This window comes from Mytilus galloprovincialis, unplaced genomic scaffold, assembly GCF_965363235.1.
Source record: "Mytilus galloprovincialis unplaced genomic scaffold, xbMytGall1.hap1.1 HAP1_SCAFFOLD_75, whole genome shotgun sequence".
Lineage (NCBI taxonomy): Eukaryota > Metazoa > Mollusca > Bivalvia > Mytilida > Mytilidae > Mytilus > Mytilus galloprovincialis.
In genome coordinates, this window is record NW_027468015.1 from 18,019 (window position 1) to 44,538 (window position 26,520).

General features: G+C 31.8%; 1 protein-coding gene across 1 annotated transcript; it reads left to right on the forward strand.

Moving 5' to 3' along the window:
* Nucleotides 1-21,909: 21,909 nt before the first annotated feature.
* LOC143060134 (uncharacterized) lies at nucleotides 21,910-25,953 on the forward strand. Its single transcript, XM_076233543.1, has 2 exons — nucleotides 21,910-22,128; nucleotides 22,491-25,953. Exon 2 carries the CDS (start codon nucleotides 24,176-24,178, stop codon nucleotides 25,853-25,855), a length of 1,680 nt encoding a protein of 559 aa, XP_076089658.1. The 5' UTR covers nucleotides 21,910-22,128; nucleotides 22,491-24,175; the 3' UTR covers nucleotides 25,856-25,953.
* The last annotated feature ends 567 nt before the right edge of the window (nucleotides 25,954-26,520 follow it).

Below are 26,520 nucleotides of genomic sequence, written 5' to 3' on the forward strand. Positions count from 1 at the left end.
TTTAGCAGAATGAACCATCCATATAAAAGTTTACTGTCTCCATGAAGGTTTCAATAAGTCCTTACGTAAAAATTAAATTTACGCCGCGTTCTAAAGAGGGACATAAAAGGCTTCTCTTTTAGTGAATAACTTGTCGTTACAACATTAAAAATAATTTCATCTACTTATAACTATATATTTATTTAAGTATTACCTAGGAAAATGTTATATCATAGCAAAATATAAGAAATAAGGAGAAAAAGCCCACCTCCCTCCAAAAAAATAAATATATGCACTTAGTATGGCTTGTTCTGTCAACTGAATATTCATGGTACAGTCCTATTTCAAGACAATTTTCTCATAAAATGTGTTTTGGAGACTCAATCCACTCAGAATATTTCATTTTTTGTATTATTTCACTTAAATAGCAAGAAATTTTAACACATGAGATTACTCACAAGGCCATAGGTGCATGTACAGCTTCCCATATTTAAAGAAGACCTTTTTGTTCAATAAACTGAATGTGACTTTTTCCCTTTGTAATACTGGTTATTTCAAGCATTTCTGTCAAGTTTTGTCATAATCAGTTCAATAGTTTGAGAAAAATCTAGTATATTGAAAGATGACATCTACAGCGATTCGAGCAAAATTTCTTCGACAAATCCAAACCAAGCCGCATCAAGATAGAATAGAGTGTACACCAATAAATGATCAAATATTTATCTTATCTGCCTACAAACAGTTGAAAATGATACAAAAGATGATTTTAGGAACATAAAATACCACTAATAAACCTCTTTGTCTTCTTTATAAGGTCTCTTTGGGTCAATTTATACCTCTCATTTCCTCAAAATTTCAACTTTTCAGGCCAATAAATAAAAATATTGGGGTAACTTTCAATCATTTATGGTGGAAATGTTATAAGAAATGAGTAATTCAAGCATTTTAGCAGAATGAACCATCCATATAAAAGTTTACTGTCTCCATGAAGGTTTCAATAAGTCCTTACGTAAAAATTAAATTTACGCCGCGTTCTAAAGAGGGACATAAAAGGCTTCTCTTTTAGTGAATAACTTGTCGTTACAACATTAAAAATAATTTCATCTACTTATAACTATATATTTATTTAAGTATTACCTAGGAAAATGTTATATCATAGCAAAATATAAGAAATAAGGAGAAAAAGCCCACCTCCCTCCAAAAAAATAAATATATGCACTTAGTATGGCTTGTTCTGTCAACTGAATATTCATGGTACAGTCCTATTTCAAGACAATTTTCTCATAAAATGTGTTTTGGAGACTCAATCCACTCAGAATATTTCATTTTTTGTATTATTTCACTTAAATAGCAAGAAATTTTAACACATGAGATTACTCACAAGGCCATAGGTGCATGTACAGCTTCCCATATTAGGTGTAATACCACCATTGATTTTCCCCTATTAGTCTTTGTTAAATTTGCACTTTTCAAAAAATTGTGCAGAATTTATCTTTGTTTCAAATAAAGAAATACTTGGCATGAGTAAAGTTTTATCCTGTCCAGTTCTATAGAAAAAGTTTCACATAACATTTCATTGCATATAAGAAAATAACCATCATTGTAAGTTAACCAATCAAATTTCTCCCCTTATTCTATCTGTGTACAAGGTTTAGTCACCATGTAACCTCAAGATTACAAAATTTTCTATAGAAATCACAAATAAAAAATAATGGTGTTTTGAAATACCCAAGACATATGTTTATGACACAGAAATAGTTTTACTGCAATAAAATGTAGGATTAATTACCTACAATGGTCAAATTCAAGGGAATATTTTTTTAGACCTACTTTCGTATGCAACCGGATGTGACGTACCATGATTTGGTGGTATTACACCTAAAGAAGACCTTTTTGTTCAATAAACTGAATGTGACTTTTTCCCTTTGTAATACTGGTTATTTCAAGCATTTCTGTCAAGTTTTGTCATAATCAGTTCAATAGTTTGAGAAAAATCTAGTATATTGAAAGATGACATCTACAGCGATTCGAGCAAAATTTCTTCGACAAATCCAAACCAAGCCGCATCAAGATAGAATAGAGTGTACACCAATAAATGATCAAATATTTATCTTATCTGCCTACAAACAGTTGAAAATGATACAAAAGATGATTTTAGGAACATAAAATACCACTAATAAACCTCTTTGTCTTCTTTATAAGGTCTCTTTGGGTCAATTTATACCTCTCATTTCCTCAAAATTTCAACTTTTCAGGCCAATAAATAAAAATATTGGGGTAACTTTCAATCATTTATGGTGGAAATGTTATAAGAAATGAGTAATTCAAGCATTTTAGCAGAATGAACCATCCATATAAAAGTTTACTGTCTCCATGAAGGTTTCAATAAGTCCTTACGTAAAAATTAAATTTACGCCGCGTTCTAAAGAGGGACATAAAAGGCTTCTCTTTTAGTGAATAACTTGTCGTTACAACATTAAAAATAATTTCATCTACTTATAACTATATATTTATTTAAGTATTACCTAGGAAAATGTTATATCATAGCAAAATATAAGAAATAAGGAGAAAAAGCCCACCTCCCTCCAAAAAAATAAATATATGCACTTAGTATGGCTTGTTCTGTCAACTGAATATTCATGGTACAGTCCTATTTCAAGACAATTTTCTCATAAAATGTGTTTTGGAGACTCAATCCACTCAGAATATTTCATTTTTTGTATTATTTCACTTAAATAGCAAGAAATTTTAACACATGAGATTACTCACAAGGCCATAGGTGCATGTACAGCTTCCCATATTAGGTGTAATACCACCATTGATTTTCCCCTATTAGTCTTTGTTAAATTTGCACTTTTCAAAAAATTGTGCAGAATTTATCTTTGTTTCAAATAAAGAAATACTTGGCATGAGTAAAGTTTTATCCTGTCCAGTTCTATAGAAAAAGTTTCACATAACATTTCATTGCATATAAGAAAATAACCATCATTGTAAGTTAACCAATCAAATTTCTCCCCTTATTCTATCTGTGTACAAGGTTTAGTCACCATGTAACCTCAAGATTACAAAATTTTCTATAGAAATCACAAATAAAAAATAATGGTGTTTTGAAATACCCAAGACATATGTTTATGACACAGAAATAGTTTTACTGCAATAAAATGTAGGATTAATTACCTACAATGGTCAAATTCAAGGGAATATTTTTTTAGACCTACTTTCGTATGCAACCGGATGTGACGTACCATGATTTGGTGGTATTACACCTAAAGAAGACCTTTTTGTTCAATAAACTGAATGTGACTTTTTCCCTTTGTAATACTGGTTATTTCAAGCATTTCTGTCAAGTTTTGTCATAATCAGTTCAATAGTTTGAGAAAAATCTAGTATATTGAAAGATGACATCTACAGCGATTCGAGCAAAATTTCTTCGACAAATCCAAACCAAGCCGCATCAAGATAGAATAGAGTGTACACCAATAAATGATCAAATATTTATCTTATCTGCCTACAAACAGTTGAAAATGATACAAAAGATGATTTTAGGAACATAAAATACCACTAATAAACCTCTTTGTCTTCTTTATAAGGTCTCTTTGGGTCAATTTATACCTCTCATTTCCTCAAAATTTCAACTTTTCAGGCCAATAAATAAAAATATTGGGGTAACTTTCAATCATTTATGGTGGAAATGTTATAAGAAATGAGTAATTCAAGCATTTTAGCAGAATGAACCATCCATATAAAAGTTTACTGTCTCCATGAAGGTTTCAATAAGTCCTTACGTAAAAATTAAATTTACGCCGCGTTCTAAAGAGGGACATAAAAGGCTTCTCTTTTAGTGAATAACTTGTCGTTACAACATTAAAAATAATTTCATCTACTTATAACTATATATTTATTTAAGTATTACCTAGGAAAATGTTATATCATAGCAAAATATAAGAAATAAGGAGAAAAAGCCCACCTCCCTCCAAAAAAATAAATATATGCACTTAGTATGGCTTGTTCTGTCAACTGAATATTCATGGTACAGTCCTATTTCAAGACAATTTTCTCATAAAATGTGTTTTGGAGACTCAATCCACTCAGAATATTTCATTTTTTGTATTATTTCACTTAAATAGCAAGAAATTTTAACACATGAGATTACTCACAAGGCCATAGGTGCATGTACAGCTTCCCATATTAGGTGTAATACCACCATTGATTTTCCCCTATTAGTCTTTGTTAAATTTGCACTTTTCAAAAAATTGTGCAGAATTTATCTTTGTTTCAAATAAAGAAATACTTGGCATGAGTAAAGTTTTATCCTGTCCAGTTCTATAGAAAAAGTTTCACATAACATTTCATTGCATATAAGAAAATAACCATCATTGTAAGTTAACCAATCAAATTTCTCCCCTTATTCTATCTGTGTACAAGGTTTAGTCACCATGTAACCTCAAGATTACAAAATTTTCTATAGAAATCACAAATAAAAAATAATGGTGTTTTGAAATACCCAAGACATATGTTTATGACACAGAAATAGTTTTACTGCAATAAAATGTAGGATTAATTACCTACAATGGTCAAATTCAAGGGAATATTTTTTTAGACCTACTTTCGTATGCAACCGGATGTGACGTACCATGATTTGGTGGTATTACACCTAAAGAAGACCTTTTTGTTCAATAAACTGAATGTGACTTTTTCCCTTTGTAATACTGGTTATTTCAAGCATTTCTGTCAAGTTTTGTCATAATCAGTTCAATAGTTTGAGAAAAATCTAGTATATTGAAAGATGACATCTACAGCGATTCGAGCAAAATTTCTTCGACAAATCCAAACCAAGCCGCATCAAGATAGAATAGAGTGTACACCAATAAATGATCAAATATTTATCTTATCTGCCTACAAACAGTTGAAAATGATACAAAAGATGATTTTAGGAACATAAAATACCACTAATAAACCTCTTTGTCTTCTTTATAAGGTCTCTTTGGGTCAATTTATACCTCTCATTTCCTCAAAATTTCAACTTTTCAGGCCAATAAATAAAAATATTGGGGTAACTTTCAATCATTTATGGTGGAAATGTTATAAGAAATGAGTAATTCAAGCATTTTAGCAGAATGAACCATCCATATAAAAGTTTACTGTCTCCATGAAGGTTTCAATAAGTCCTTACGTAAAAATTAAATTTACGCCGCGTTCTAAAGAGGGACATAAAAGGCTTCTCTTTTAGTGAATAACTTGTCGTTACAACATTAAAAATAATTTCATCTACTTATAACTATATATTTATTTAAGTATTACCTAGGAAAATGTTATATCATAGCAAAATATAAGAAATAAGGAGAAAAAGCCCACCTCCCTCCAAAAAAATAAATATATGCACTTAGTATGGCTTGTTCTGTCAACTGAATATTCATGGTACAGTCCTATTTCAAGACAATTTTCTCATAAAATGTGTTTTGGAGACTCAATCCACTCAGAATATTTCATTTTTTGTATTATTTCACTTAAATAGCAAGAAATTTTAACACATGAGATTACTCACAAGGCCATAGGTGCATGTACAGCTTCCCATATTAGGTGTAATACCACCATTGATTTTCCCCTATTAGTCTTTGTTAAATTTGCACTTTTCAAAAAATTGTGCAGAATTTATCTTTGTTTCAAATAAAGAAATACTTGGCATGAGTAAAGTTTTATCCTGTCCAGTTCTATAGAAAAAGTTTCACATAACATTTCATTGCATATAAGAAAATAACCATCATTGTAAGTTAACCAATCAAATTTCTCCCCTTATTCTATCTGTGTACAAGGTTTAGTCACCATGTAACCTCAAGATTACAAAATTTTCTATAGAAATCACAAATAAAAAATAATGGTGTTTTGAAATACCCAAGACATATGTTTATGACACAGAAATAGTTTTACTGCAATAAAATGTAGGATTAATTACCTACAATGGTCAAATTCAAGGGAATATTTTTTTAGACCTACTTTCGTATGCAACCGGATGTGACGTACCATGATTTGGTGGTATTACACCTAAAGAAGACCTTTTTGTTCAATAAACTGAATGTGACTTTTTCCCTTTGTAATACTGGTTATTTCAAGCATTTCTGTCAAGTTTTGTCATAATCAGTTCAATAGTTTGAGAAAAATCTAGTATATTGAAAGATGACATCTACAGCGATTCGAGCAAAATTTCTTCGACAAATCCAAACCAAGCCGCATCAAGATAGAATAGAGTGTACACCAATAAATGATCAAATATTTATCTTATCTGCCTACAAACAGTTGAAAATGATACAAAAGATGATTTTAGGAACATAAAATACCACTAATAAACCTCTTTGTCTTCTTTATAAGGTCTCTTTGGGTCAATTTATACCTCTCATTTCCTCAAAATTTCAACTTTTCAGGCCAATAAATAAAAATATTGGGGTAACTTTCAATCATTTATGGTGGAAATGTTATAAGAAATGAGTAATTCAAGCATTTTAGCAGAATGAACCATCCATATAAAAGTTTACTGTCTCCATGAAGGTTTCAATAAGTCCTTACGTAAAAATTAAATTTACGCCGCGTTCTAAAGAGGGACATAAAAGGCTTCTCTTTTAGTGAATAACTTGTCGTTACAACATTAAAAATAATTTCATCTACTTATAACTATATATTTATTTAAGTATTACCTAGGAAAATGTTATATCATAGCAAAATATAAGAAATAAGGAGAAAAAGCCCACCTCCCTCCAAAAAAATAAATATATGCACTTAGTATGGCTTGTTCTGTCAACTGAATATTCATGGTACAGTCCTATTTCAAGACAATTTTCTCATAAAATGTGTTTTGGAGACTCAATCCACTCAGAATATTTCATTTTTTGTATTATTTCACTTAAATAGCAAGAAATTTTAACACATGAGATTACTCACAAGGCCATAGGTGCATGTACAGCTTCCCATATTAGGTGTAATACCACCATTGATTTTCCCCTATTAGTCTTTGTTAAATTTGCACTTTTCAAAAAATTGTGCAGAATTTATCTTTGTTTCAAATAAAGAAATACTTGGCATGAGTAAAGTTTTATCCTGTCCAGTTCTATAGAAAAAGTTTCACATAACATTTCATTGCATATAAGAAAATAACCATCATTGTAAGTTAACCAATCAAATTTCTCCCCTTATTCTATCTGTGTACAAGGTTTAGTCACCATGTAACCTCAAGATTACAAAATTTTCTATAGAAATCACAAATAAAAAATAATGGTGTTTTGAAATACCCAAGACATATGTTTATGACACAGAAATAGTTTTACTGCAATAAAATGTAGGATTAATTACCTACAATGGTCAAATTCAAGGGAATATTTTTTTAGACCTACTTTCGTATGCAACCGGATGTGACGTACCATGATTTGGTGGTATTACACCTAAAGAAGACCTTTTTGTTCAATAAACTGAATGTGACTTTTTCCCTTTGTAATACTGGTTATTTCAAGCATTTCTGTCAAGTTTTGTCATAATCAGTTCAATAGTTTGAGAAAAATCTAGTATATTGAAAGATGACATCTACAGCGATTCGAGCAAAATTTCTTCGACAAATCCAAACCAAGCCGCATCAAGATAGAATAGAGTGTACACCAATAAATGATCAAATATTTATCTTATCTGCCTACAAACAGTTGAAAATGATACAAAAGATGATTTTAGGAACATAAAATACCACTAATAAACCTCTTTGTCTTCTTTATAAGGTCTCTTTGGGTCAATTTATACCTCTCATTTCCTCAAAATTTCAACTTTTCAGGCCAATAAATAAAAATATTGGGGTAACTTTCAATCATTTATGGTGGAAATGTTATAAGAAATGAGTAATTCAAGCATTTTAGCAGAATGAACCATCCATATAAAAGTTTACTGTCTCCATGAAGGTTTCAATAAGTCCTTACGTAAAAATTAAATTTACGCCGCGTTCTAAAGAGGGACATAAAAGGCTTCTCTTTTAGTGAATAACTTGTCGTTACAACATTAAAAATAATTTCATCTACTTATAACTATATATTTATTTAAGTATTACCTAGGAAAATGTTATATCATAGCAAAATATAAGAAATAAGGAGAAAAAGCCCACCTCCCTCCAAAAAAATAAATATATGCACTTAGTATGGCTTGTTCTGTCAACTGAATATTCATGGTACAGTCCTATTTCAAGACAATTTTCTCATAAAATGTGTTTTGGAGACTCAATCCACTCAGAATATTTCATTTTTTGTATTATTTCACTTAAATAGCAAGAAATTTTAACACATGAGATTACTCACAAGGCCATAGGTGCATGTACAGCTTCCCATATTAAAGAAGACCTTTTTGTTCAATAAACTGAATGTGACTTTTTCCCTTTGTAATACTGGTTATTTCAAGCATTTCTGTCAAGTTTTGTCATAATCAGTTCAATAGTTTGAGAAAAATCTAGTATATTGAAAGATGACATCTACAGCGATTCGAGCAAAATTTCTTCGACAAATCCAAACCAAGCCGCATCAAGATAGAATAGAGTGTACACCAATAAATGATCAAATATTTATCTTATCTGCCTACAAACAGTTGAAAATGATACAAAAGATGATTTTAGGAACATAAAATACCACTAATAAACCTCTTTGTCTTCTTTATAAGGTCTCTTTGGGTCAATTTATACCTCTCATTTCCTCAAAATTTCAACTTTTCAGGCCAATAAATAAAAATATTGGGGTAACTTTCAATCATTTATGGTGGAAATGTTATAAGAAATGAGTAATTCAAGCATTTTAGCAGAATGAACCATCCATATAAAAGTTTACTGTCTCCATGAAGGTTTCAATAAGTCCTTACGTAAAAATTAAATTTACGCCGCGTTCTAAAGAGGGACATAAAAGGCTTCTCTTTTAGTGAATAACTTGTCGTTACAACATTAAAAATAATTTCATCTACTTATAACTATATATTTATTTAAGTATTACCTAGGAAAATGTTATATCATAGCAAAATATAAGAAATAAGGAGAAAAAGCCCACCTCCCTCCAAAAAAATAAATATATGCACTTAGTATGGCTTGTTCTGTCAACTGAATATTCATGGTACAGTCCTATTTCAAGACAATTTTCTCATAAAATGTGTTTTGGAGACTCAATCCACTCAGAATATTTCATTTTTTGTATTATTTCACTTAAATAGCAAGAAATTTTAACACATGAGATTACTCACAAGGCCATAGGTGCATGTACAGCTTCCCATATTAGGTGTAATACCACCATTGATTTTCCCCTATTAGTCTTTGTTAAATTTGCACTTTTCAAAAAATTGTGCAGAATTTATCTTTGTTTCAAATAAAGAAATACTTGGCATGAGTAAAGTTTTATCCTGTCCAGTTCTATAGAAAAAGTTTCACATAACATTTCATTGCATATAAGAAAATAACCATCATTGTAAGTTAACCAATCAAATTTCTCCCCTTATTCTATCTGTGTACAAGGTTTAGTCACCATGTAACCTCAAGATTACAAAATTTTCTATAGAAATCACAAATAAAAAATAATGGTGTTTTGAAATACCCAAGACATATGTTTATGACACAGAAATAGTTTTACTGCAATAAAATGTAGGATTAATTACCTACAATGGTCAAATTCAAGGGAATATTTTTTTAGACCTACTTTCGTATGCAACCGGATGTGACGTACCATGATTTGGTGGTATTACACCTAAAGAAGACCTTTTTGTTCAATAAACTGAATGTGACTTTTTCCCTTTGTAATACTGGTTATTTCAAGCATTTCTGTCAAGTTTTGTCATAATCAGTTCAATAGTTTGAGAAAAATCTAGTATATTGAAAGATGACATCTACAGCGATTCGAGCAAAATTTCTTCGACAAATCCAAACCAAGCCGCATCAAGATAGAATAGAGTGTACACCAATAAATGATCAAATATTTATCTTATCTGCCTACAAACAGTTGAAAATGATACAAAAGATGATTTTAGGAACATAAAATACCACTAATAAACCTCTTTGTCTTCTTTATAAGGTCTCTTTGGGTCAATTTATACCTCTCATTTCCTCAAAATTTCAACTTTTCAGGCCAATAAATAAAAATATTGGGGTAACTTTCAATCATTTATGGTGGAAATGTTATAAGAAATGAGTAATTCAAGCATTTTAGCAGAATGAACCATCCATATAAAAGTTTACTGTCTCCATGAAGGTTTCAATAAGTCCTTACGTAAAAATTAAATTTACGCCGCGTTCTAAAGAGGGACATAAAAGGCTTCTCTTTTAGTGAATAACTTGTCGTTACAACATTAAAAATAATTTCATCTACTTATAACTATATATTTATTTAAGTATTACCTAGGAAAATGTTATATCATAGCAAAATATAAGAAATAAGGAGAAAAAGCCCACCTCCCTCCAAAAAAATAAATATATGCACTTAGTATGGCTTGTTCTGTCAACTGAATATTCATGGTACAGTCCTATTTCAAGACAATTTTCTCATAAAATGTGTTTTGGAGACTCAATCCACTCAGAATATTTCATTTTTTGTATTATTTCACTTAAATAGCAAGAAATTTTAACACATGAGATTACTCACAAGGCCATAGGTGCATGTACAGCTTCCCATATTAGGTGTAATACCACCATTGATTTTCCCCTATTAGTCTTTGTTAAATTTGCACTTTTCAAAAAATTGTGCAGAATTTATCTTTGTTTCAAATAAAGAAATACTTGGCATGAGTAAAGTTTTATCCTGTCCAGTTCTATAGAAAAAGTTTCACATAACATTTCATTGCATATAAGAAAATAACCATCATTGTAAGTTAACCAATCAAATTTCTCCCCTTATTCTATCTGTGTACAAGGTTTAGTCACCATGTAACCTCAAGATTACAAAATTTTCTATAGAAATCACAAATAAAAAATAATGGTGTTTTGAAATACCCAAGACATATGTTTATGACACAGAAATAGTTTTACTGCAATAAAATGTAGGATTAATTACCTACAATGGTCAAATTCAAGGGAATATTTTTTTAGACCTACTTTCGTATGCAACCGGATGTGACGTACCATGATTTGGTGGTATTACACCTAAAGAAGACCTTTTTGTTCAATAAACTGAATGTGACTTTTTCCCTTTGTAATACTGGTTATTTCAAGCATTTCTGTCAAGTTTTGTCATAATCAGTTCAATAGTTTGAGAAAAATCTAGTATATTGAAAGATGACATCTACAGCGATTCGAGCAAAATTTCTTCGACAAATCCAAACCAAGCCGCATCAAGATAGAATAGAGTGTACACCAATAAATGATCAAATATTTATCTTATCTGCCTACAAACAGTTGAAAATGATACAAAAGATGATTTTAGGAACATAAAATACCACTAATAAACCTCTTTGTCTTCTTTATAAGGTCTCTTTGGGTCAATTTATACCTCTCATTTCCTCAAAATTTCAACTTTTCAGGCCAATAAATAAAAATATTGGGGTAACTTTCAATCATTTATGGTGGAAATGTTATAAGAAATGAGTAATTCAAGCATTTTAGCAGAATGAACCATCCATATAAAAGTTTACTGTCTCCATGAAGGTTTCAATAAGTCCTTACGTAAAAATTAAATTTACGCCGCGTTCTAAAGAGGGACATAAAAGGCTTCTCTTTTAGTGAATAACTTGTCGTTACAACATTAAAAATAATTTCATCTACTTATAACTATATATTTATTTAAGTATTACCTAGGAAAATGTTATATCATAGCAAAATATAAGAAATAAGGAGAAAAAGCCCACCTCCCTCCAAAAAAATAAATATATGCACTTAGTATGGCTTGTTCTGTCAACTGAATATTCATGGTACAGTCCTATTTCAAGACAATTTTCTCATAAAATGTGTTTTGGAGACTCAATCCACTCAGAATATTTCATTTTTTGTATTATTTCACTTAAATAGCAAGAAATTTTAACACATGAGATTACTCACAAGGCCATAGGTGCATGTACAGCTTCCCATATTAGGTGTAATACCACCATTGATTTTCCCCTATTAGTCTTTGTTAAATTTGCACTTTTCAAAAAATTGTGCAGAATTTATCTTTGTTTCAAATAAAGAAATACTTGGCATGAGTAAAGTTTTATCCTGTCCAGTTCTATAGAAAAAGTTTCACATAACATTTCATTGCATATAAGAAAATAACCATCATTGTAAGTTAACCAATCAAATTTCTCCCCTTATTCTATCTGTGTACAAGGTTTAGTCACCATGTAACCTCAAGATTACAAAATTTTCTATAGAAATCACAAATAAAAAATAATGGTGTTTTGAAATACCCAAGACATATGTTTATGACACAGAAATAGTTTTACTGCAATAAAATGTAGGATTAATTACCTACAATGGTCAAATTCAAGGGAATATTTTTTTAGACCTACTTTCGTATGCAACCGGATGTGACGTACCATGATTTGGTGGTATTACACCTAAAGAAGACCTTTTTGTTCAATAAACTGAATGTGACTTTTTCCCTTTGTAATACTGGTTATTTCAAGCATTTCTGTCAAGTTTTGTCATAATCAGTTCAATAGTTTGAGAAAAATCTAGTATATTGAAAGATGACATCTACAGCGATTCGAGCAAAATTTCTTCGACAAATCCAAACCAAGCCGCATCAAGATAGAATAGAGTGTACACCAATAAATGATCAAATATTTATCTTATCTGCCTACAAACAGTTGAAAATGATACAAAAGATGATTTTAGGAACATAAAATACCACTAATAAACCTCTTTGTCTTCTTTATAAGGTCTCTTTGGGTCAATTTATACCTCTCATTTCCTCAAAATTTCAACTTTTCAGGCCAATAAATAAAAATATTGGGGTAACTTTCAATCATTTATGGTGGAAATGTTATAAGAAATGAGTAATTCAAGCATTTTAGCAGAATGAACCATCCATATAAAAGTTTACTGTCTCCATGAAGGTTTCAATAAGTCCTTACGTAAAAATTAAATTTACGCCGCGTTCTAAAGAGGGACATAAAAGGCTTCTCTTTTAGTGAATAACTTGTCGTTACAACATTAAAAATAATTTCATCTACTTATAACTATATATTTATTTAAGTATTACCTAGGAAAATGTTATATCATAGCAAAATATAAGAAATAAGGAGAAAAAGCCCACCTCCCTCCAAAAAAATAAATATATGCACTTAGTATGGCTTGTTCTGTCAACTGAATATTCATGGTACAGTCCTATTTCAAGACAATTTTCTCATAAAATGTGTTTTGGAGACTCAATCCACTCAGAATATTTCATTTTTTGTATTATTTCACTTAAATAGCAAGAAATTTTAACACATGAGATTACTCACAAGGCCATAGGTGCATGTACAGCTTCCCATAAAGAAGACCTTTTTGTTCAATAAACTGAATGTGACTTTTTCCCTTTGTAATACTGGTTATTTCAAGCATTTCTGTCAAGTTTTGTCATAATCAGTTCAATAGTTTGAGAAAAATCTAGTATATTGAAAGATGACATCTACAGCGATTCGAGCAAAATTTCTTCGACAAATCCAAACCAAGCCGCATCAAGATAGAATAGAGTGTACACCAATAAATGATCAAATATTTATCTTATCTGCCTACAAACAGTTGAAAATGATACAAAAGATGATTTTAGGAACATAAAATACCACTAATAAACCTCTTTGTCTTCTTTATAAGGTCTCTTTGGGTCAATTTATACCTCTCATTTCCTCAAAATTTCAACTTTTCAGGCCAATAAATAAAAATATTGGGGTAACTTTCAATCATTTATGGTGGAAATGTTATAAGAAATGAGTAATTCAAGCATTTTAGCAGAATGAACCATCCATATAAAAGTTTACTGTCTCCATGAAGGTTTCAATAAGTCCTTACGTAAAAATTAAATTTACGCCGCGTTCTAAAGAGGGACATAAAAGGCTTCTCTTTTAGTGAATAACTTGTCGTTACAACATTAAAAATAATTTCATCTACTTATAACTATATATTTATTTAAGTATTACCTAGGAAAATGTTATATCATAGCAAAATATAAGAAATAAGGAGAAAAAGCCCACCTCCCTCCAAAAAAATAAATATATGCACTTAGTATGGCTTGTTCTGTCAACTGAATATTCATGGTACAGTCCTATTTCAAGACAATTTTCTCATAAAATGTGTTTTGGAGACTCAATCCACTCAGAATATTTCATTTTTTGTATTATTTCACTTAAATAGCAAGAAATTTTAACACATGAGATTACTCACAAGGCCATAGGTGCATGTACAGCTTCCCATATTAGGTGTAATACCACCATTGATTTTCCCCTATTAGTCTTTGTTAAATTTGCACTTTTCAAAAAATTGTGCAGAATTTATCTTTGTTTCAAATAAAGAAATACTTGGCATGAGTAAAGTTTTATCCTGTCCAGTTCTATAGAAAAAGTTTCACATAACATTTCATTGCATATAAGAAAATAACCATCATTGTAAGTTAACCAATCAAATTTCTCCCCTTATTCTATCTGTGTACAAGGTTTAGTCACCATGTAACCTCAAGATTACAAAATTTTCTATAGAAATCACAAATAAAAAATAATGGTGTTTTGAAATACCCAAGACATATGTTTATGACACAGAAATAGTTTTACTGCAATAAAATGTAGGATTAATTACCTACAATGGTCAAATTCAAGGGAATATTTTTTTAGACCTACTTTCGTATGCAACCGGATGTGACGTACCATGATTTGGTGGTATTACACCTAAAGAAGACCTTTTTGTTCAATAAACTGAATGTGACTTTTTCCCTTTGTAATACTGGTTATTTCAAGCATTTCTGTCAAGTTTTGTCATAATCAGTTCAATAGTTTGAGAAAAATCTAGTATATTGAAAGATGACATCTACAGCGATTCGAGCAAAATTTCTTCGACAAATCCAAACCAAGCCGCATCAAGATAGAATAGAGTGTACACCAATAAATGATCAAATATTTATCTTATCTGCCTACAAACAGTTGAAAATGATACAAAAGATGATTTTAGGAACATAAAATACCACTAATAAACCTCTTTGTCTTCTTTATAAGGTCTCTTTGGGTCAATTTATACCTCTCATTTCCTCAAAATTTCAACTTTTCAGGCCAATAAATAAAAATATTGGGGTAACTTTCAATCATTTATGGTGGAAATGTTATAAGAAATGAGTAATTCAAGCATTTTAGCAGAATGAACCATCCATATAAAAGTTTACTGTCTCCATGAAGGTTTCAATAAGTCCTTACGTAAAAATTAAATTTACGCCGCGTTCTAAAGAGGGACATAAAAGGCTTCTCTTTTAGTGAATAACTTGTCGTTACAACATTAAAAATAATTTCATCTACTTATAACTATATATTTATTTAAGTATTACCTAGGAAAATGTTATATCATAGCAAAATATAAGAAATAAGGAGAAAAAGCCCACCTCCCTCCAAAAAAATAAATATATGCACTTAGTATGGCTTGTTCTGTCAACTGAATATTCATGGTACAGTCCTATTTCAAGACAATTTTCTCATAAAATGTGTTTTGGAGACTCAATCCACTCAGAATATTTCATTTTTTGTATTATTTCACTTAAATAGCAAGAAATTTTAACACATGAGATTACTCACAAGGCCATAGGTGCATGTACAGCTTCCCATAAAGAAGACCTTTTTGTTCAATAAACTGAATGTGACTTTTTCCCTTTGTAATACTGGTTATTTCAAGCATTTCTGTCAAGTTTTGTCATAATCAGTTCAATAGTTTGAGAAAAATCTAGTATATTGAAAGATGACATCTACAGCGATTCGAGCAAAATTTCTTCGACAAATCCAAACCAAGCCGCATCAAGATAGAATAGAGTGTACACCAATAAATGATCAAATATTTATCTTATCTGCCTACAAACAGTTGAAAATGATACAAAAGATGATTTTAGGAACATAAAATACCACTAATAAACCTCTTTGTCTTCTTTATAAGGTCTCTTTGGGTCAATTTATACCTCTCATTTCCTCAAAATTTCAACTTTTCAGGCCAATAAATAAAAATATTGGGGTAACTTTCAATCATTTATGGTGGAAATGTTATAAGAAATGAGTAATTCAAGCATTTTAGCAGAATGAACCATCCATATAAAAGTTTACTGTCTCCATGAAGGTTTCAATAAGTCCTTACGTAAAAATTAAATTTACGCCGCGTTCTAAAGAGGGACATAAAAGGCTTCTCTTTTAGTGAATAACTTGTCGTTACAACATTAAAAATAATTTCATCTACTTATAACTATATATTTATTTAAGTATTACCTAGGAAAATGTTATATCATAGCAAAATATAAGAAATAAGGAGAAAAAGCCCACCTCCCTCCAAAAAAATAAATATATGCACTTAGTATGGCTTGTTCTGTCAACTGAATATTCATGGTACAGTCCTATTTCAAGACAATTTTCTCATAAAATGTGTTTTGGAGACTCAATCCACTCAGAATATTTCATTTTTTGTATTATTTCACTTAAATAGCAAGAAATTTTAACACATGAGATTACTCACAAGGCCATAGGTGCATGTACAGCTTCCCATATTAGGTGTAATACCACCATTGATTTTCCCCTATTAGTCTTTGTTAAATTTGCACTTTTCAAAAAATTGTGCAGAATTTATCTTTGTTTCAAATAAAGAAATACTTGGCATGAGTAAAGTTTTATCCTGTCCAGTTCTATAGAAAAAGTTTCACATAACATTTCATTGCATATAAGAAAATAACCATCATTGTAAGTTAACCAATCAAATTTCTCCCCTTATTCTATCTGTGTACAAGGTTTAGTCACCATGTAACCTCAAGATTACAAAATTTTCTATAGAAATCACAAATAAAAAATAATGGTGTTTTGAAATACCCAAGACATATGTTTATGACACAGAAATAGTTTTACTGCAATAAAATGTAGGATTAATTACCTACAATGGTCAAATTCAAGGGAATATTTTTTTAGACCTACTTTCGTATGCAACCGGATGTGACGTACCATGATTTGGTGGTATTACACCTAAAGAAGACCTTTTTGTTCAATAAACTGAATGTGACTTTTTCCCTTTGTAATACTGGTTATTTCAAGCATTTCTGTCAAGTTTTGTCATAATCAGTTCAATAGTTTGAGAAAAATCTAGTATATTGAAAGATGACATCTACAGCGATTCGAGCAAAATTTCTTCGACAAATCCAAACCAAGCCGCATCAAGATAGAATAGAGTGTACACCAATAAATGATCAAATATTTATCTTATCTGCCTACAAACAGTTGAAAATGATACAAAAGATGATTTTAGGAACATAAAATACCACTAATAAACCTCTTTGTCTTCTTTATAAGGTCTCTTTGGGTCAATTTATACCTCTCATTTCCTCAAAATTTCAACTTTTCAGGCCAATAAATAAAAATATTGGGGTAACTTTCAATCATTTATGGTGGAAATGTTATAAGAAATGAGTAATTCAAGCATTTTAGCAGAATGAACCATCCATATAAAAGTTTACTGTCTCCATGAAGGTTTCAATAAGTCCTTACGTAAAAATTAAATTTACGCCGCGTTCTAAAGAGGGACATAAAAGGCTTCTCTTTTAGTGAATAACTTGTCGTTACAACATTAAAAATAATTTCATCTACTTATAACTATATATTTATTTAAGTATTACCTAGGAAAATGTTATATCATAGCAAAATATAAGAAATAAGGAGAAAAAGCCCACCTCCCTCCAAAAAAATAAATATATGCACTTAGTATGGCTTGTTCTGTCAACTGAATATTCATGGTACAGTCCTATTTCAAGACAATTTTCTCATAAAATGTGTTTTGGAGACTCAATCCACTCAGAATATTTCATTTTTTGTATTATTTCACTTAAATAGCAAGAAATTTTAACACATGAGATTACTCACAAGGCCATAGGTGCATGTACAGCTTCCCATAAAGAAGACCTTTTTGTTCAATAAACTGAATGTGACTTTTTCCCTTTGTAATACTGGTTATTTCAAGCATTTCTGTCAAGTTTTGTCATAATCAGTTCAATAGTTTGAGAAAAATCTAGTATATTGAAAGATGACATCTACAGCGATTCGAGCAAAATTTCTTCGACAAATCCAAACCAAGCCGCATCAAGATAGAATAGAGTGTACACCAATAAATGATCAAATATTTATCTTATCTGCCTACAAACAGTTGAAAATGATACAAAAGATGATTTTAGGAACATAAAATACCACTAATAAACCTCTTTGTCTTCTTTATAAGGTCTCTTTGGGTCAATTTATACCTCTCATTTCCTCAAAATTTCAACTTTTCAGGCCAATAAATAAAAATATTGGGGTAACTTTCAATCATTTATGGTGGAAATGTTATAAGAAATGAGTAATTCAAGCATTTTAGCAGAATGAACCATCCATATAAAAGTTTACTGTCTCCATGAAGGTTTCAATAAGTCCTTACGTAAAAATTAAATTTACGCCGCGTTCTAAAGAGGGACATAAAAGGCTTCTCTTTTAGTGAATAACTTGTCGTTACAACATTAAAAATAATTTCATCTACTTATAACTATATATTTATTTAAGTATTACCTAGGAAAATGTTATATCATAGCAAAATATAAGAAATAAGGAGAAAAAGCCCACCTCCCTCCAAAAAAATAAATATATGCACTTAGTATGGCTTGTTCTGTCAACTGAATATTCATGGTACAGTCCTATTTCAAGACAATTTTCTCATAAAATGTGTTTTGGAGACTCAATCCACTCAGAATATTTCATTTTTTGTATTATTTCACTTAAATAGCAAGAAATTTTAACACATGAGATTACTCACAAGGCCATAGGTGCATGTACAGCTTCCCATATTAGGTGTAATACCACCATTGATTTTCCCCTATTAGTCTTTGTTAAATTTGCACTTTTCAAAAAATTGTGCAGAATTTATCTTTGTTTCAAATAAAGAAATACTTGGCATGAGTAAAGTTTTATCCTGTCCAGTTCTATAGAAAAAGTTTCACATAACATTTCATTGCATATAAGAAAATAACCATCATTGTAAGTTAACCAATCAAATTTCTCCCCTTATTCTATCTGTGTACAAGGTTTAGTCACCATGTAACCTCAAGATTACAAAATTTTCTATAGAAATCACAAATAAAAAATAATGGTGTTTTGAAATACCCAAGACATATGTTTATGACACAGAAATAGTTTTACTGCAATAAAATGTAGGATTAATTACCTACAATGGTCAAATTCAAGGGAATATTTTTTTAGACCTACTTTCGTATGCAACCGGATGTGACGTACCATGATTTGGTGGTATTACACCTTTATATTCGGGATTTCGAAATCGGACACCCCAACCCCTAAATTTATAGATTCTGAACTAAAATATCTTACCACTAACTATTTCCAGAAATAATTTGAAATCACGAACGTCCATGTAAACGTCGAAAACTCTATTCCAATTCCCCTGTACCCATTTCATACAAGTAAACTAAGTCTAGATAGAATAATTTATACATGTATCTTATTTCTGTCTATCCCTTGTTTGTTTATTCTTTGTCAGCATAAAAGCGAGTTTAATATTTTGTAACAGCGACTGTATGATGGTGCTTACAGGAAAGCTTAATTCCCTTTTGCAAACGAAACTGTTACTACCGATGCTGCTACCGAATTACTGATGGAGAAGAAATCAGAAGAAGGCGTTGATGATAGTGTGTTACCGCTAGAAACAGACTGCCCCGAAACGACTAAAAACTTGGAAAAGGGTGGCGAGAGATTAATATGCTGTCTTGCCATGCTCCATGTCCATGGCGATAAGGATGTCAGCAGACCAAATATTCTGAAACAATGTGACAAAACCGGTCATAGAAAAATTGGCAATATCTACTGAATCGATGTGTGTTCTATGTTCTAGTGACAGACTCACATTGATATTTGGATGTTTATGTGACATATAAATTTATAATAAACATTTGGTGTTAGTAAATGTCTTTAAATATGTAACACTCAGAAACGTGTCCTTCTCCCCAAACGTGTCCAATTCCCTCAAACGTGTCCACATCGACGTCACTGAACTGCAAAACATGTATGGGCGCCCAAACGTGTCCATTTTTCAACTAACCCCCAAACGTGTCCATATCAAGCGTTATTTGGTTATTGCTATTTCATAAATGTATAATAATTCTACCATTTCATTAAAAATAAAGATAAAGTCGTTAGGTCTTTTTTTAAACCGGCAGTATAAGCTGGGTAAAAGTGTGGGGGTCATTTCGGCTATGTCGTATGTAAATTGTAAGCAAACATGTTTATATTAACTGTACATATACCTGGTCAAAATGTCCCTTTCTCTGCGAATTAGAACTTTTATCGTCTTTCTAAATATGCATGAAACAATTGGACAATACGCAATTAACAGTCTAAAGTAAATTATACACTAGAAATGTAAAATTATTTAAACTTGTATGTTCTCTCTAAATATGCATGAAATACTTGCAACTTGAAATACGCAATCAACAGTCTAAAGTTAATAGATACAGTACAAATTTAATTTGCAATTAGTAAAAATACATTTTTATTGTGCCATTCTTATCTAGTGTCTGTTTATTTGAAAACAGAAGTCTGTTATATCATCTTTTACCGTGTAAAATGTGCCTCGTCTAGGACACTTATCTTTTTGTATTACTACACCTCTTCGCTAGAAACCGCGACTAAAAACAGCAGTCCCTTTGTTCATAGCAGGATTTTTTCTGTAATCAACAATATCTCCCTTATTGTAATATTTGTAGCTGGTCATATCGTCCAGGGAGTTTTACTTAACAATTCCACAGGATACAATTTTTGCTGAACGATCTCCGTCGGATTGATATAAAGGACATCACCGGAGTATATAATACACAAATTATTTACACAGTAAACAATTAATTCAACTACCTTTAATTTTTTGTATGTTCGCTATGAATGAGCATGAAATACTTGCAACTGGACAATACCTCATCAATTGCTTCCCTCTTGATAGAATTGCCGTAAACGTTATCGATTTCATTTAGGACATACATGTATTAGCGCTAAAAGACGTGACACGTTCTGACGTGTAATAGTGGAGATGTTTTAGGCGAATAACAATTATCGGACACGTTTGGGGGTTCTGAAATTGGACACGTTTGGGGAATATTAAATATTACGGACACGTTTTGGGAGAATAGACACGTTTGGGGGAATCGGACACGTTTGGGGGGAAGGACACGTTTAGGAGTGTTACAAATATGAAAAATTTATATAAAAAGTGTCCAAATTTAAAACATTATCAAACTCTCTGGAAATGCCTAGAATGCAGGCTTTTGCACCATTCATTCAGTACCCTCCAAAATTTTTCGCCTCGCTTCGCTCGGCTCATTTACTTTGCCTCACTAAAATAAAATGTCTAGTTACGGCCTTGATCTCCAGCGGTATTTAAATATACAGAATTTATGACAACTATACTTTACAATTTTAGCGCTTTATTATATATAATTATATGAGACCAATAGGACTCCGCCTTTCAGTTCTCGAGGTTCTGCATCAGTTGTAAAATTACCAAAAATTGACTGTTGGGGTTTCAAAGGGGCATTAGCTACGAGATATACAAAAAAAGGTATGTTTTTTGTTGAATCATTAATGAAAGTGATAAAGTGAAATTCTAATTCGCGTTTAGCAGCAAATTTTGTTCAATTTTGTCAACATAAGCTAAGAAACACCCACGATGAATTATTCACTTGCAAGTGAATAATTCGACCTCCTTGAATGTTCTGTTTGTATAGCATATTTATTATCAGTAATTAGTTACTTTCATTTTTGAGAACTTTAATTGTTCACTTTCATTTTGACCTTATGTGATTGTACTTTCACTTTCACTTTAAAGTTACTTTCACTTTCACTTTCACTTTTACTTTTGTTGATATCCTGTTTCCTGTTTTGAATTGTGAACCACAATGACATTGGGCCAATGTTAAACTAATCAAGCTGTAGCTTTATCATCCGTTTATGGCAAACCACTATGTAAGTTAAATATTTATTACTAAGGTTTATATTTTGTATGTGCATATTTATTTTTGATGCAAATAAGTTAATTATGAAGTTCTAGAGCAGAGTATTTACATACATTTTTCCTATGATATTTTGAGTAAGGAACCCCGTCTGAGCTATATTTCTAGTGTTTATGTTAAAGCAAATTTTAATACTTCATAGCACATTCATTTATTTGATTTGATATTGAAATTGTTAAATGCTGTTTTTTGTATCTACTAAACTTACTTAACTATATCAATTTTAAGCAAGAACATTACACTTTTATTGTTGTATTTTTGGTTCAATATAATAGCCTTTCCAAATATTATATGGCATTTTCATTCTTGTTGCAGCTTTTTACCTGCATACACAGTTGTCTATATACATTCATGCCAGAATTAGGAATAAACTTTAATATGAGCAATGGTGTTTTAGTTAACTGTATGGTTATCTATTTGCTGAGTACCTTAGCGGAATAGTAAAAAGATAGTGTAAATTTATATCTGAAACGCGTGAGAAGCGTGACCGAAAGTTTACACCTAAAGAACAAACCATTTGACGACCAGAGTAACGAACTGCGCGAAAAATGTGAGAAGATTTGGTCTAAAATCGAAGATCTTATGATAATTGTTCCTTCTAGCAACACATTAGAAACATTAAGACAGTTAAATACAGATATTGACAGTCGCTATAAAAACTTTTGTCGTCGGTCTGAAGAATACAAAAGTTTCATAACAAGAGCTGATACAAATGAATCACAACAGTTGATAAGTGATTATAATGAATATGTTGTGACGTGTGTTTCAACATACAGAAAAGTGAACTCTGAAATTAAGAAAAAGGAAGCTGACTTAGTTGAACAATTATCACAAGTAAGTAGTTCAAATGGAAGTTCAAAAGCAAGTAGTAAGCGGACAAAGGCAGAAGCCGAGAAAGTGAGACTGGAATTTGTTAGAAAGGAAGGCGAACTTATGAAACAAAAAGCAGCCATTGAAGCTGACATAAACAGAGTAAAGTCGCAGCAGCTGAAACTGAGGTGCGGATACTTGAACAAGGTGATCAAGAACAGGATATAATTTCTGAAGTGTGCGAAATAGTAAATATGTCCATAATGTGCATTTTCAAGAACCAGTTGCATCATGGTTAAATCAACAACCAGACATTCCTGTGGTTGCTTCGTCTGCTTCTCAGGCCTTTAGTGCAGCTGTAAGTGTTCCTCAAATTCCGAGTGTTGTAAATACAGTTTTCACATCACTATCTAGTCAACCAAACATTCAACCATCTTTATCACAATATCCTGTACAGCCCAATGCTAACTTTACAAATTCTCTACTACATGATGCTATGACAGACATAACTCGTTTTATGTACAGAAAAGACTTTCTGCTGTCGCGATTCACAAACTTTGATGATAAACCGGAGACATACGAATCATGGAGAGCATCATTCCAAAGTGTAACACGAGAGCTTGGCGTAACACCCTTTGAAAAATGGATTTATTGGTCAAATGGTTGGGTACAGAATCTTCCAAATTTGCAAAAATCATCCGTGCTGCTAATGCTCATGATCCGCCTAGAGGTCTACAAAGAATATACGATCGTCTACAAGAAAGATACGGTAGGCCTGAAATGGTTGAAAGCGTACTCAAACGTAAGTTAAACGCATTTCAAACAATTACAAACAAAGACTGTGTAAAACTATATGATCTTTTTGTAAGTTATATTCGAGACATGTGTCGAATTCGAAATGATCCTGCCTTAGTGTCAATTCAACTGCTTATTCTAAACAACGTCTGTCAGTGATATCCAGGAGACTAGAAGTTTCTTCCGAAAGTTCAGTTAGATGCCCACTACACAAGGCAGTACATACCCTCAACGACTGTCGTGGATTCAGGAAATATCCAATACAAGATCGTCAGAAGTTTCTACGCGAAAAGAGAATTTGTTTTAAATGCTGTGAAACAAATGAACATTTCGCCTCCAATTGTACAGTGAATGTTAAATGTGCCGTATTTGGAAACAAACGCCATGCCACAGCAATGCATATAGACCGATATACTCAAAATCGAACACAAGCCGATAATGAAAAGCCTCTCACAGCTGATGGCGGGGAGCATAGTGAGGACAATGTAACTGTCAAATGTACCACTCTTTGTGGTGACATCCGGGTTGGTCGGTCCTGTGGAAAGACCGTTCTAGTAGATGTATACTTACCAAACGCCCCGGATAAGTCGATGAGAGTCTATGCTGCCATAGACGATCAAAGTAACCGCACTTTGATTACTCCAGAACTCTTTGATGACCTTGGAATTCAAGGACAACATGCACAATTTAACATGTCTTCGTGTAATGGTAATTCGACCATGAAGTGCCGAGTTGCTAACATTATATGTGTTCGATCGATTGATGGCAAATCTACATTCGAATTACAAGACGTAATTGAATGCGATTCTATTCCTAGTGAATTACCGGAGATTGCGACTCCAGAATTTGCATTTGCATATTCACATCTTCATCGTATTTCGTCATACTTACCTCCTCTTGATCCGAGCATCAGAGTTGTACTTTTGGCTGGTCGAGATATACCTGAGATTCATCATGTGCAAGAACAAATTACTGGAGATAAAGGTGAACCTTTCGCTCAAAGATTAGCACTAGGATGGGCGGTAATAGGAGAAGTGTGCATGGGCAAAATACATGCTCCAAACAAAATCAGTGTGCGTAAAACTCATGTTCTCAACGATGGACGATGCACCACGTTCCCTCTTTGCGAGAACAACATAGAGATAATTGATCTCAAAGATGACATTTTCATCAGGACGACAAATGACAACAAAGTAGGACTTTCTGTTGAAGATAGACAATTTCTTAGCTTGATGGACACGGATTTTAGAAAGGATGACACTGGTCATTGGTCAGCGCCATTACCGTTTAAACAACCAAAACCACCTATTCCAAACAACCGCTCACAAGCCTGGAAACGAGCACAGATACTTGACACTAGTTTGCGTAAGAATCAAACAAAACGTGAACATTTCATGACATTTATGGAGAAAGTGTTGAACAGCGGTGCAGCGGAAATTGCACCTAAAGTTATTTCAGGAGAATGTTGGTACCTTCCGCTTTTCGGGGTTTATCATCATAAAAAAACAGACAAAATAAGGGGAGCATTTGACTCGTCTGCAATGTACGGAGACGTATCGTTAAATAATCTATTAATTTCAGGACCAGATCTTACAAATAACCTCGTTGGAATTCTTATGCGTTTTCGTAAAAATGCTATTGCTATAACTGGAGACATTGAGCAAATGTTCTACCAGTTCAGAGTGTCAAATCATCACAGAGACTACCTTAGATTCTTTTGGCACCAAGATAATGACTTTTCGAAACCTCTCATCGAATATCGTATGACATCTCACGTGTTTGGTAACACGCCTTCACCTGCCGTGGCTTCTTACGGCCTTCGACAAGCTGTTGCAACTTCCGATGAAGACGTGCGTGCATTTGTATGTAAAGATTTTTATGTGGACGATGGTCTCACTTCATTCACCAACAAAGAACAAGCAATCGATCTTGTAAAGAAAACTCAAAACGATCTGAAAACAAATGGACAGTATTTCAATATAATAGCCTTTCCAAATATTATATGGTATTTTCATTCTTGTTGCAGCTTTTTACCTGCATACACAATTGTCTATATACATTCATGCCAGAATTAGGAATAAACTTTAATATGAGCAATGGTGTTTTAGTTAACTGTATGGTTATCTATCTGCTGAGTACCTTAGCGGAATATTGAAAGCGTATTGATATGACCTCCAATTATAACCCTTATAGCTGGAGATGGTTTACGCATGTATTCAATTATTCAAATTAAATATTATTGATTTATTGAAGCATTTTGAGTGGACAAAACAAATTTTACTATAAATGTGAAAATGCAAAAATAACACGAAATGCACTTAAAATTTCAAATAATACATTGAGTCATTTTTACAGTTGCAGTTACGTTATCAAACGTGTATTGTGGCATACATTGACTAACTTAGAAAAGTGTTGTTATAGTTATTCACATCCTTATTTTTTAAACCCTTTGTTATCACTGATATTGGGGTTTTCAAATCAAATATTATTGATTTAGTTTTGGTGCCCATAATTGAAACAAATTGCCTAATTTCCAACTAGAATCCGATTGATTTAAATTTTAGTGCCTAATTTTGAAAATGATCGTATTTTTCCAAACTGAAACCGATTGATATCATCTATGTTGCCTTTATTTCATAAAGATTGTCTTTTTTTAATTGGGCACTGATTGGTATACCTTTGGTGCCTATATTTGAGAAAGACTGACTTATTTGTATATTTGAGAACGATTGTCTTCTTT

What these genes read in the sequence shown, in the direction of transcription:
- LOC143060134 (XM_076233543.1), top strand. Translation starts at nt 24,176, where the DNA reads ATGCATATAGACCGATATACTCAAAATCGAACACAAGCCGATAATGAA.